General features: G+C 61.6%; 1 protein-coding gene across 3 annotated transcripts in view; it reads right to left on the reverse strand.

Annotated features, from left to right (window-relative positions):
• Positions 1–2,514: 2,514 nt before the first annotated feature.
• Positions 2,515–13,712, reverse strand: part of LLGL1 (LLGL scribble cell polarity complex component 1) — a 63,867-nt gene continuing 52,669 nt past the window's right edge. For all 3 annotated transcript variants that reach the window (XM_034783419.1, XM_034783418.1, XM_034783420.1), the window contains exons 16-23: positions 13,262–13,415; positions 12,342–12,625; positions 11,424–11,688; positions 10,952–11,066; positions 10,511–10,605; positions 9,581–9,701; positions 8,348–8,427; positions 2,515–5,757 (exon numbers count right to left, since the gene is read on the reverse strand). In XM_034783419.1, coding sequence (XP_034639310.1) covers positions 8,349–8,427; positions 9,581–9,701; positions 10,511–10,605; positions 10,952–11,066; positions 11,424–11,688; positions 12,342–12,625; positions 13,262–13,415 — 1,113 coding nt within the window. In that variant the 3' untranslated portion in view covers positions 2,515–5,757; position 8,348. The remainder of the gene's footprint in view (positions 5,758–8,347; positions 8,428–9,580; positions 9,702–10,510; positions 10,606–10,951; positions 11,067–11,423; positions 11,689–12,341; positions 12,626–13,261; positions 13,416–13,712) is intronic.

Here is a 13,712-nt window from a genome sequence, read left to right on the forward strand (position 1 = left end):
CCCGTTGGCGCACAAGGTCGAGAAGCACTTTTTGCACTCCGAGCCCCCCTCGCCGTGACTGTAAGTGCCAGCTCCGTGCCTGGCTGGTGCGTTCTGTATCATATCAATAAAGATTGCACTTCACCGAGCCCGGCCCCACATGCTCTGGTTTAACGGGTGGCTTCTGTGTAACTTGAAATCTTTACACGATGTGCTGAGCTCTCAGTAACTCAGCCAGAGGTTAGGGGACTGTTACAGGAGTGGGATCACGGTGCAGCAGGTCACACGCGAGCAGGGGTGGGGAGTGGGGTCTGGGGCTTGCCCCACTCCAGGTGGGGAGCAATGTTGGGGGCTGCTCCGTGTGGCTCCCAGCAGCTGTGGCATATCCCCTTCCAGCTCCTATGCATAGGGGCAGACAGGGGGCTCTGTTCTGCTCACAGCCCCCCACCCCAAGCACCACCCCCAGTGGCCAGGAACCAATGGGAGCTGCAGGGGCAGACGGGTGAGCACGGAGCAGAGCTGCCTGGCTGTGCCTCCACGTAGGAGCCGGAGAGGGGAATGTGCCACTGCTTCTGGGAGCTGCTTGACGTAAGTACCACCTGCAGCCCTGATTGTCCTCTGCACTACTCAGTCCCAGCCCAGAGCACCTCCTGCACCCCCCAGCCAGAGCCCTCACCCTCCATGCCCCAACCCCAATCCTTCTCCCACCCCGTCAGTCCCAGCTCAGCACACCCTCCTACACCCCAAATCCCTCATCCCCAGAACCCTCACCCAGCCCTGCACCCCTTCCCAGCCCCGCACCCCTTCCCAGCCCAGAGCCCCCTCAACTCCTAATTTCTGGTCTGACGCTGGAGCCTGCACACCCACCCAACTCCCTGAGCATTCATAGCCCACCATACCGTTTCTATACCCAGATGTGGCCCTCAGGCCAAAAAGTTTGCTCCCCCTCCCCTCCAACACTAGACAGTCCCATCTGCTCTCAGAGGCTGTGCACGCGGGTAGTTGCAGCCCAGGGAGCTGGGCTGGTGCATGAAGCTTTGAATGGAAACAGGCTGTTTTGAAGTGCATTGGAGCTAGTTTCCAGCCTCCCCCTTAGCCCCAGGCCACCTTGCCCGTGTGTGTGTATGTGTGTGGGGGGGTCATATAGCACTGGCCCAGTTCAAAAGATGGGGGGAGGAGAGGGGTGCTATGGGCATAGGAACAAACCAAACAGGAACCTGCACCTCTGGTCTGCCCCCTGGAACCCAACGCCCGAGGAAGAATAAGGCTCTCTGCACAGACGGGTCCTGCTGGAGTCTGCCTCCCTGACCGTGGAGGTTTTTCTACCCCAGCTGCTCTCAGGCTTGGTTCTGGGCCATGCTCTGACCAGTTACACACAGCCCAGGAGGTGAGCACAAGGGTCCCACCCAGCCTTGGACTCGGGGACCATTGGCATTGCAATAAAATGCGGCAGCCAGGCTCTGAGGCCAGATCAGTTGCCTCTGGTTCCCAGGGCTCTGGCCACAGGGCTACGGCTTGCAGCGCAGGCTATCGGCCTTGGGCTGGAGCCCTCAGAGTGGGGGAGCATGGAGGGGCTCAGAGCCCAGGCTCCAGCCCAAAGGTCTGCACTGCAGTTAGTTGAAGGCTAGATTTAGCCAGGCCCAGCTGGGCTTCCTAACCAGTGAGGAGCTGAAGTGGGGGTGGGGGTGGCTTGCTCTTCGACCGCTTCCCTTTCTCTGCAGCACAGGGGGGCGGGAGGGCTTGGCCACAACCCAAGGCTGCTGCTTACCTGGGAATGTGGTTTTCCTTTTCAAGCTGGGGGGTGTGCAGCACTGGGGGCTGTACAGGGCCCTGCCTCCTCTTCTGCCGAGTGCAAACAGCAGCCGCGCGCTGGGCGGTGGAAAGGGCCACAAATGCAGGCTCGGGGTGGGAGCTGCCCCAGCCCCACGAGCTGCATCTCCCAGGTGCTCAGGCTTTAGCCAAGCCAGACTAACCCCTTCTCTTCCCCCCCATGAAAACAGCTGGTTTCCCCACTAGCCCCCACGCCGCCCAGCACGGAGGGGGCGCTGTATTAATTTCGCCCCAGGCCTGCCACAATGGCCAGGCCTCTGGCCCACAGGTTAGGGACTGTTCAGAGCAGGAAGGTGGAGCCCGGTGCACAGCCAGGACCAGGCTGGTGTGAGCAGGGACCAACACCCAGGTGCTAGGGCTGGTAGGGACAGAGGGGAAGGGGAGGAAGCAGCTCCCTGCCCCAGTGGCTCAGACACTGCTGTGTGCAAGACAGTGCCAGCTCCCTCCTACCCGCGTGAATTTTGCCTCGGAGACCAGGCACAGTTTAACTCTCTGCTCCCCTCACTCCAGCAGTGGGTACCTTGTGCTCCCAGGCACGGCTGCTGCTGGCGCCCTGCTCCCTGGGCGGATCCCAGCCACCTGGCCGGAGTGCGGCCACCCTTGACCACAGGGCTTCGGATGCCCGACCCCCCCACCGCCAGCCCCCACTTGCAGAGGGAGAGAAATGCTCCGATGGGTGGAAGCAGGGACAGGCACCGCCACAGCTAAGATATTAAATGCTTTATTTTCAATATTAAAAACCAGTATTTCATAACTAGACAATGCTAAATTCATCTTACCAAAAAGACACGGGGGGGACGGGACATTCTACCGGGGCCACTAGAACCCCACAGGGCTGGGTTAGACTGCAGGGGATCCCATGGCAACTACATTTCTCCCCTCCCCCCACAGATCTAGTACCAAAATAGCCACACACAGTATTGGTTCCGGCGGCAAAGGTCGGGTGTAGAAAAATACTATCAGCAAACAGAACCGGGAGGGGTCCAGAGAGTTTGTGCAGTTCAAATTCCTCCTCTGCCCCAGCCCTGGCTCAGCCAGTTCCTTCAAAGACTCAAAAGTATCGGCCACTGACTAACCGAGCCCCGCACCCCACCCTCGACACGCTTCCGATCTCCGGTACCAGGCTCAGATTCGGGGACATGCTCTGCCATGCACCTCCCGATCAAAGAGCCGCAGGGAGAACCGGGGTCGGCCCACAGCTGGTTTGGCACAAGGGGCCATGTGACAAGGCAGCCAGGGGCCATGTCCGGGCCAGCCGAGGGGAGATGGGCATTTGCTTGTGCTAGTAAGAGGTGGGGCTGATGCCCCATAAAGGCATGGTGAGGGGGCAGCAGGCAAATGCCCCCATTCCAGCCCTTGTAACTCCTACAACAGCTCAGGTACTGGGACTTTCAGGGCCCAGCATGCCCTTTGGCACTTTGGCAAGAGGAAAGCAGCCTGGATCAGGCACTGAGGGGGTACGGCGTTCACTCGATCCCAGGCCTGTCCTCTAGCTCCAGGCCCCCAGCCCTTGCAACGGGGGGAAAAACAATGCCTGCCCGGCCGCACTGGGAGCAGGTGCGCACCCTGTGAAGGGGCCTCCCGGAGACGAGGGAGAACACCGCGGGGGCTAAAGCTTGGGATGAAGGAACAAGGGCTGACCCGGCTGCGAGATTCCCCCGTCCCCGTGGGAAGAACAGAGCGGAGCGGGGCCGTTTCCCAGCCCCAGCGCTGATCAGGCAAGAATGGAGAGCTCAAAGCAGAGGGATGGCAGAGATCGCTGTGGAAGCCGGGCCAGGCTTGATCCGTTCAGTTTCCTCCTTCCCAACCCCGAGGGGAGAGGCTCTGCTATAACGCTCCTCGGGCCCAGGAGAGCCCAAGCCAGCTAGCACCGTCGGGCCCAGAAGTCACCTTCCAATCCAGTTTAGAGACAGGAATCCCCAGCGGCCACCGGGCCTGGCTCTACGCGCCAACTCAGAGCAACTAAGGAAACTGATACTGCTAGAAACGGGGCCTACCGCTCAACAGCGGCTCAGGCTACGTTCTTCAGTGCTGCCGGCGGGGCCCCCCCACCTGAATTTTAAAGTGTGACCAAGTCAAAACAAACCATCTTCAACATTCACCGAGCGCGTCCCCCACCCCCCATCCAAAAGCCTCATCCCACCTGTGCAAAGAGCTCAAGCAGCGCTGAAGGAAAACCAGGATCCTAAGGAAACGGATTAAAATATCCCCGCTGAAACTGACCGGTCTGCCAGCAACAAGCCTTTTGATCAACAGGCCTCTGCATTGCCGCTGCCTGGGAATGAACTTCCCTGACCAGCAGCCACCTGTCAGCCCAGTGGCCGGGGAAGTTTCAAATGCCACAGGGGGTTAAAAGTGTAACTCGGGCCAGGGGCTGGCGGGTGGCCCACGTTAAAAGCGGAAAGCCAGTTCAGCGGCTGCTTTGCCCTGAAGCAGCAGGAGTTGGCTGGGCCCCAGTCTGATTGCAAAGCCCGGCTGAAACGCGAGGAAGGGAACCTCCTCCAGCAGAACTCGGGCCCCGTCTCACACCTGGCTGAGGCTGCGAGCAGCCCGTGAAGTCACAACTGCACGTAAACGGTCTTGGTGCAGGCAGGCAAACATCTGGGGCCATTTTCATACAGAGGCGTTGGCACCCAGTGAGTAATCGCCAGGGACTGGTTTCCAGGGGAGCCGGGCACTTGCAACAACCGGTGAGACCAAGAGGCATCTGCTCAGCATCTTGGAGGGGGAGGGGGAAGAAGAAGAGTCTACAGCCCCTTGTTTTGGCATTAACGCTTAGGCACGCCTGTTTGAAGGCACTGGCCTTGGGTCACCCACGCCTGGATCAGCATGGCAGGGTCCCATCTTGGGCGAGCGGTGCCTGGTGCTGACTGACTCTGCCCTGGTCTCCTTCATCCAAAGGTGTTCCAAGAGGTGTGGGGGGGGGGGGGGGACCCAGCTGTGAAGATGGAAGATGAAGGCCCCTACAGGCAACCAGCCCCCAAACTAAAGGCTGCTAAACCAGAGCAGGAACTTGGCTCTCCTGCCCCCCAGGAGGAGGGAAAGGTGCTGAGAAAGGAGCTGGACCCTAGCGTGGCTATTTCACCTCCAGTGCCAGTGAGACACTCTGGAGTTGTGCTATGGGTCACAGTGATCACCCGCCCGCTACACGACGCTACAGCGAGAGCCAATGGGTCCCCAGAGGGTGAACCCTGCTCCTTGAGACAAGTGGAGATCATTCCCCACAGGCCTTGAAGGGGGCCGGGGGGGAATGCCGTCAACACCACTGAGAAATCAATCCGGTATTGAGCGAGAGGGCCCCCTAGTGGCAGACGGGTGTTAAGGCGAGTCCAGCCAGCCCTCCCGGACTTACCATCTGGGGCAGGCAGGCAGTTCCGTGGAAAGTAGAAGTATTCAAATAGCTGCTCGAGTGAGGAGTAAACATGTAAACACTCCCCCCCCAGGCAAAGCAATGTCCCTATCCCCCCTGGCCCAGATCAGAGTCCTTCTGGGAGCTCAGCAGAGGGGGAGGGGGGAAGGGGAGAAAAACCCAAACCAGAGACTAACTGTATAAAACCCTCCCCCCAGACGTCCGTGTGATGCTGTGCCCGGCAATGGGGTCCCGGGAGATGGATGCAGTCCCTCCCGGTCTAGGCCGGGCGGAAGCAGTGATTCCACCCTGCTGCCCCGGGTCCGGATTTTGCTTGGAGGGGGGGCAGAGCTGTAGTGTTGCTGTGCACTAGGCCCGCTGGCGGAAGGCGGCTCGGCTCGGCGGAGAGAGAGAACCTTCGAACCGGGGCAGAGCGGGGGGGGGGTGGCGTCACGCTCCAGCTTCCCGGCCGGATGTTAAAGAGAAGAGGCGAGTCTAAGTTACGCGGAGGGTCTCTGGGGAGAAGCGGAGCCGACAGCCTGGCTCAGTCAAGTCTTGTGTCCAGGGAATCCAGGCGCGGAGACAGGCCGGCACGGTCCCTGCAGAGAGCACAGGCAGTCCTGTCAATTACATTACTAGCCCAGGTGCAGCTGGGGGGGTGGGCAGGGGATAAGAGATGCCCCCCCCACAGGGTTATAGACAGCTTTCAAGCAGTCACACCCCCCCTCCGTTTATGATTGGGGGCGGGGGGATCCCAGAGCGTGTTGTACTATGGGGTGGCAGCGTGGAAAGATAGAAACTGCCTAGCCTTGAGCAGAGAGTTTAAAATCAGGCAGCGTCAAACCGCAAAACAATTGCGCGAAACCCAGGCTCCTCTCCAGGGTTGTTGTTTAGCGGTGGTCTGCCAGCTCTTCCTCTTTGTTCTTCATTTAGAAGGGGAACGGGGAAAGCTTTTATTGATTTTTTAAACTGGCAGAAAGTCGGGGAAGTTATCAAAAAGGGCCACTTCGAACCTTGTGAAGGGAAAGGCGAATTAAAAAAAAAAGTTTCCCCAGCTCTACTCATGAAGCGGCTAATGCAGGACGCTGCCCTCTGCTGGCTACCATCAGAATTGGGTCATAAGCCCCGTACTGTGGCAGCTAATGGAGATTCTTTCGCCCCATGGCAGCAGCTCTGCTCTCAGTTTGGTTAGGTAGCAAGCAGCAGAGAGTCGTGTAACCCCCCCCACCCCCACCCCAGCTTAGCACTCTGCCCCTCTCTAATAGTGGCTGGGCCACGGAGGCGATGAGCCTCCTCTAGGCATGGCTGATTAGAGCTGGGGATTTTTAAACTCAGGCTTTAAGATTCACGGTTCAATCCCCACTGCAGACCACCCTCCCCTGGGCACAGGAACAGAAAAAGAACCGTGCTGTCTTGTACTGCACTAGTGCAGGCCTGGGGACTCTCCAGCTGAGCCCCGCCTTGCAGAGGTGCACAGAACCCCCCCAGAGCACACCATCCCCCTCCCTGCAGGACCACGTGCTGCCAGTTATTAAACCTAGAAGGTCCCCCGGGGGCCAGCCATTAAATGAACACGCTGCCCAGCGGCCTTTATGAAACGAGGGAATGATGCAAGACAACTGCAGCAGCTTCCGGAACGACATTAAGGCCTTAAGTGGAGCATTTCAAACCATTTCACAGCTGGGGAAACGGGGTTGAAGCTTGGCCGGGGACAGGACCCAGGAATCCGGATTCCAAGCCACTAGCCTGGAGCAGCCTGGAGGGTTTAAACACGCAGGAGGGCTTCAGCCAGGGAAGCTCACACCAGGGCGACATCAGCCAGCACACACCGATCCACACGGGATCTGGCTGGGTGGGGCAGGAGTGGCAGCTGGCCAGGGCCCCGGAATGCAGGGCAGCTGCAGGTACCTGTCTGTAGGAGGCGCTCCCCCCAAGAGGAGCCATTCCCCACTCTTGCGTGGTGGGGAGTTGGGGAAGGCTGGGGGCCCCCCGCCCCATGGCAAGGACTTCTGCATCGGAAGAGCGCTCCCCATGTGCTGAACAGAGCAGGATGTCAGCTCGGAGCGGCGACTGGGTGATCTGGAGCACAGGACTACCACACTGGAGCAGAGCCACCGGCCCTCTGGCCCCGGGGCCCTGTCTGACAGCAGCGTCAGGCAGATGAGGGGTAACCTGCCCCCAACCCTCCATAGGCTGCACCAGAAGTCAGCCCTCACCCGACTAACAAGACTGCGGGGGGGAACAAACCCACGGCCCTTACACGGACGTTAGCCGACCCCTCACCTCTCCCTCGCTGAGGGCCGTAACCATGATCCCCATTTTAGAGGGGGGAAACCGAGGCAGGGCAGTTTAACAATTGGCTCCAGGGTACAGAAGGAGTCTGAGTGTGGACTGGGAAGCAGGAGTTGCAGCCCAGCCTTGTGCTCAGGCCACACCTCTAAGTATTGTGGTGTGTGTGGGGGGGATGCTGCCCTCTGCTGGATGGAATCAGGAGTGCTCAGCTAGTGGTCACAGTCCCTATACAGACAGATTCTCCCTTAGCCGAGGTGGCTGGAGCCTCCAGTTCCTTGCCACTGCCTTGCTGCTCCCTCCAGCAGTTTGGGGCCTGCAGGTTTTAAGGGCGGCCTCCAGCCCATCCAGAGCCCAGTGCAGCCCGGTTCCATCATTCAGCTGCTGGGATCCGGCGCAGCCTCGCTCTGCCTGGGGGGGAAGGAGTCTCCCAGCCACCAACACCTGGCACAGATTGGCAGGCAGCTCTCCCGCTGGCAGGCCAAGCCGGGCACACAACAGAGCCATCCACCGCGCTCGCAGGGCACCAGGCTGGCGACACGGTCTCTGCTCCCATGTCAGTCGTCTGGGTAGGAGCTTCCCTCGCTGCAGCGCAGACGCTGGGACCGTGCTTCCTACAGGGGGTTCCCGCGCTGGGCAGCGCCATGTGCCCAGCTAACGGGGCCCCGCACCCCAAGGCAGATCCAGCATGGCTGATTCCCAGGGGCGTCCGCACAGCCTCACCCAAAGGTAGCCAGGTGCCACAGTGAGCAGAACAAGCCAGGTGCTGGGCTCCAGTGGCCCGGTGAACAGGCACCACCAGCAGAGCGGCACCAGGGCACGGGACAACGTGGCACCAGGGACCACTGCACCAAGCTCTGCCTCACCCGCAGGGCAAGAAACCCCTGCCTCCCCGCACACCTCATTTAATCAGGATCCCCGGAGAGCGGGCCTCCTCCTCGCTCACATTCCTCAGGTTCCTCTCCGCTTCCTCCGAGGAGCTGGAAGACAGACACGCCGACACTGAGACGGCAGCCGGGAACTGGGCCAGAGACGCCCTCCCACAGCCGCAGGGCCGGCACGGCCGAGCTAGGAGCTCCGGGGCTCCAGACACCCCGCAGCCTCCCGGATGTTAAGGGCAAGCCAAGACAATTGGCAGGGGATGCGTGTGCCCCACCAGAGCAGGACAACGCAGGCCCGCGTCTGAGGCCAGACACGGGACGTGCCAAGCGGCTTCCCCACTAATGGAGACACCTGGTCTGGGGACGGAGTCCAGCTCCTAGGGAAGGTGCCCGCCCCACAGAACCATCCCCGCCCCCCAGTCGCTCCCGTGGACGCCCGCTGGAGAGGCCGACTGGGCAGAATCGCTGACCTGCCCGCAGAGACGAGCTCTCCGGGGCTTGGCTGTGCACTGAAGCCTCATCTTAACGAGCGAGGCATGGCCTGAAGACAGCGAACTAGCTCAGGAGTGGGCCCACGGCCGGGGTTGATTCCAGGCCGTGCTACACACAGAGCGACCCCGGCTGGGGCAGGAGGCCGTCCAGCACGGCACAAGCCCAGCCCCATGGGGGGATGTGCACAGACGTGCAGGGAGCCCCTGGACCGGCCTTATCTCAGTCTCTCCGTGCGCCCGGCCAAGGGGCTCCCAGCAGAGAGGCTGCATTGTCCGTACAGCCGAGGTCTGACCGGGGTGCGGGACCCTTCTAGCTAGGAACGGGCCCTAAGGGAAGAGACCAGGGTGAAAATCCTCTGCCACCCTCGAGGCGCAGTATGACTAGTGAGGTTTCACCACCTCTCCCCTCTAACACTGCAGAGAGCTCTGGCCTCAGGTGGGCAGCTCTGTGCATGCACAGCGCCCCCCAGAGGAGCGCAGGTGACACCTCACCGGATTCCAGTCACAAGCAGTTTGCAGTAATCAAGTGCGCGCGTCGATCCCTAGGCACGGCCGGGTGAGGCTGGGTGTGGGGAGGGTGAACGAAGCCCCTGGAGCCTGGGAGACGGGGAACTCCTCGGTCTTGTAACCATCCCCCAGGCCACATGCTGACTATGCCCAGGGAGCAACGGTGCAGCTGATGCTGCCAGGCCCCAGAGCGGAGCCCCCCAGCCGAGAACGCTCACTTGTTGCACCAGTGACTCCCCAGAGCCCGAACTTACGCCAGGAAATCTTTCACTTCCTCCACGGTGATGTCCCCGGTGGTGTCCAGGGGGCTCTCCGGGCTGCTCGGCGAATCGGTGGGTGCCGGGGAGAAGGCAGCCTGGGGTTCCTCAGGCGTCCCTGGAGGAGAACACAGGCAGCACGGGGCTTGGTTCCAGGTCACACCTCAGGGTGCTAGTCCTGCTAGAGGGCAGGCCAGGCGCCAGCAGAGCAAGGAGCTGGCGGCTCCCCCGGATAACACCCCCTGCCCTCAAAGACAGCACATCTGGAGCTGTGCCAACGACGCCTGTGCCTCTTCCTATGCCAGGAGCGTCCTGACTGCCGCACCCATGGGACGAGCCTTCCCGCGGGACCCAAACTGTCCCAGCAGCTGTTCGGGCCAGGGGCAGAGAGGTCCCAGGTCCACAAGACGGGGTGTGCTTTGGGAACCGCCTGGGGCGCTGGGGGGGCCGCGCGGGACAGTCACTCTGCCAGGCTGCACTCCAGCCTGCTGGCTCTCAGCAGGGTGCCCAGGTGCCAGCCGGTCGGAGGGGCCCGCTTTGGCATAGGGCCTTTCGGCTGGAGATGCTGCGTGCACCGGAGAGGGAGAGAGATTCGCCACCCAGCAGCACTTCATCCCACCACAGGCCCGCGACAGACCCCCGTCCCCTTAGGCAGCACACGTCAAGGATTGCCAGTGCAGCTAGAGTCCACTGTCTTCCCATGGGCTTTGCCGAGGGAGGAGACCAGCAGCCTTGCAGCGAAAAGCACAAGGACCCTCCTCTGCCATGATCCCCACAGATCTTAGCCGAGTCCCAGCCCCCCCGTGCCTCGGTTTCCCATCTGTATCACTGGGCAGCTGTGAAGCCCAGCTCTGTCAGCGCCCGCAGCACACCGAGCCCCTTGGCGGAAGGGCAGAGCGGTTCAGAGAGTCAGAGCCGTTTCCTTACGGGTGCTGTCGCCGGGGGAGCCGTTTGCCTCCGAGCCCTGCAGCACGTGAGTCCCGTTGGCCTGGGTCAGTTTCAGTGTCCCGGTGAAATTGGGGCTGACGAGCAAGAAGAGAGAGTTATTTCCGTTCCCGCCAGCTCCCAGCCTGCGCAGAGGGAAGGGCAGCGAAGGGGGGATAGGGGGCACTTTGCTGCAGGGGACCGAACTGCTAGCGGGCCCACAGTCACCCCCAGCTTCTGCATCACCGCACTGGACAGAGGGCAGGGCCTTTGGGATCTAGGGTCAGTTACCCGGCCCCATCAGGGTAGAGGGACTCAGGGGCCATGACACAGGGCAGCAGCCAGTTTGCTTCGGCCCAACAGCGTTGGGAGGCTGCTCACGCCCTACAGCCCCAGCATTCCCCACCAGGGACACAGTTCCTGCACCCCGGGCGGCCAGCCTACCTGTGACAGGCGGTACCGCGAAGCCGGACGAGCTCCAGCGAGCACAGCGGCTCTGTGATGTTCCGGGCGCTCAGGGAGAATCGCTCGAACTCGGAAGGCGAGATCAGGTAGAAGCCTGGGGAGAGGGAGGCCAGAGAGACTCAACAGCGGGCACCCATTCGGCCAGATTAACCAGGGCGGCTTATGCTCCCCTGGCGTCTCAATGCACCAGCAGGATCTCAGTGCACCAGCTCCCCCAAGAACTGCTCCCCAAAGCTGCCCCCTTGGTGGCCCAGCTCAGCAGGGAGGAGATCAAGGCCCCACTGCACAGACGGAGAGGGCAGGTCCTAGGTCCCAGCCCAGCGCTCTACCCACCGTGCAGCACCGTCTCCCACACCATGGTAGCCTGGAGCCAAGCGAATGGTGCCGAAGGAGCCCAAGCCAGGAATCCATGTCCCGGCCCCTGCCAGTCCCACCGGCGCGGTGCGCTCACCTTGCCCGTGCTTGGTGAAGACGCAGGAGGCGATGCCGCTGATGTCCTCCTTGCGGATGCAGTCGTAGTGCACCTGCGGCCGCAGGCCGGGCACCGTGAAGATGTGGATGTCCCCCAGGTTGGTAAGGCACGCCAGGCAATTCTCCGTGTAGTCCTCGCACGCCAGGCTGGCGAAGCTCACCAGCGCCACCTTCCGCACCCGGCAACCCTCGTGGGCCGTCAGCTTGAACTTGGTCTTGGCACTGACTTTTGGCAGCGTGAACACCTGGGTCAAGGCGGGGAGCAAGCCGGCTGGAGAGCGAAGACCTGGTCCTGCCTCCCCACCCCACTGCTATGGGGCAAGGGACCCATGTTGCCCATGGCTACAAGCTCCATAGAGGCTCCATCCGCCGGCCGGTTGAGTCTTACCGGCAAGGACCAAGGCCTTCTGGTGTAGCAGGGCTCTAGCCAGCAGCAGCGGCAGACTCATGCAGTCATGTCCACGCCCTTCACTAGCCCACGGCCACCAGCCTAGAAAGCCCACGGCTGGCTTAAAGGGATGATTCTCCCAGGGTGGGAGCCGCTGCCCTGCTGGGTTAGGGAGCGTGTTCCCGAGAGCCAGGCCCAGCTCCAAGGGAGGTGTGGCCTGTGGAAAGGCACAGGGCCTGGACACCCACTTTTTAAGAGCGGAAATGCCCTGCACCCAAGCCGGGGCATTTCATTTCTAAAGAAATCATAGCAGAGACCCTGGCTCCTGCCACAACGTGGTTCCACCCAAGCCAGAGTTTGCCGTGTCCGCCCCCCTGCCAGACGCCCCATCCCTCGGGAATGGGAACGTCCCCGCCGGCATGAGGCAGCGTCTCCCACCACCTACGCCGTCAGGGTAACAGCGGCAAAAGGCAGCAAGAGACACAGCCATCGGCCCCTCCCCTCTCTTACCTTGAACTGCTCCTCCGAGGCGATGAGCACAGAATGGCTGCCCTGCATGTCAGGGGCTTTGGCCAGGTCCCGGGACACCTCGTAGGGCTCCGGGAGAGGGTTCCCTCGCCCGTCCAGGACCGCGATCGACACCACCGGCGCCCTGTGCATCAGCTGGATCTCCTTGCCCAGCACCGCTTCCACCGAGCGCTCCGAGAACTTCTCCTGGGACGGGACCTCCAGGGCGTAGGCGAACACGGAGCCCGAGTTGGTCCCAGCCCACATGGTGGGCCCGTGGTGTGCGGCTGAGGAGCCGGGGGAAAGCAGCAGCATTAGCAGGGCTGCGCAGAGGTTCTGGGGGGGCCTGCCCCCCCCCCCAAAAGGCAGACCACTGAGGGGTGGCCCCAGGGCGAGGAAGTATTGGAGTCACCTCACCTCAAGGCAGCGTTTTCTATCCCACGGGGCTGGGCCCAGATCCCCATTCTGGACACTGCAATCAGGCGTATGGGGTCACAGCGCCACTCGGGTTTGTGCCGGGCCACTCTGTTTGGGGGCCCTCGCAAATGGGGGCCTCTGGGGCCAACTGCCTCCCCCCAGGCAGCCCTGAGTATTAGCACAGCATCAACCCACACCAGAGCCCCAGAGGCAACCCAAGTCAATCTGCACTTTCTGAGCTTGGGGTCTTTAGCACTGGCTAGTCTACCGCCCAAGGCAGTGCTAGCCTGGGGAACTCCCTGCCACATGGTTTTACTGAAGTAAGCAGGGTTTAAAGATTAGACCTTTCTATGGAGTAGAAACTCTCTCGGCAGCACTACTAGACAGCATAGCTAGAAACTATATTAATCCTGGGTCCGGCCAGGGAAGCTGTAGGTCCAGCCCAGTGCGGGATCCCCTCCCTGCCTGCAGTCGTATTCCCTCTCAGAGCTGCGGCCAGGCCTTACCGTCTCGGAGGAAGGTATCGGCGAAGTACAGGCAGCGCACCACCCCCGAGAGCGAGTCGTCGGCTGACCGGGGCTCGATCCGCCGCTGCACGGGGGTCATCTCCACGTCAGTGGGGCCGGCCTGCTCGGCCAGCTGGGCATTGGCTTCCTGCACCTGGGGGAGGAGACACCAGTCCTGTGAACAGCCTGGATTCCAGGGGTCAACTTCTTCCCTCCCTCAGCTAGGGAACAGCCCCCCAGGACAGCCCCTGCTGGGGTCCCTGAGAGAGAGCAGGGAGCCTTCAGGTGTTGGGAGTTAGAGCTCAGCTATGAGGGAGGGCAGGATGGTCAGGGCACTAGTCAGAAATATGGGAGGTTCAATTCTCTCCTCTGCCAGACTTCCTGTGGGAACTTGGACAGGTCACTTAGCCACTCCCAGCCTCAGTTTCCCTTTGCCCAGAAGACGTGTGTC

The sequence above is a fragment of the Trachemys scripta genome, chromosome 10, assembly GCF_013100865.1.
Source record: "Trachemys scripta elegans isolate TJP31775 chromosome 10, CAS_Tse_1.0, whole genome shotgun sequence".
NCBI lineage: Eukaryota > Metazoa > Chordata > Testudines > Emydidae > Trachemys > Trachemys scripta.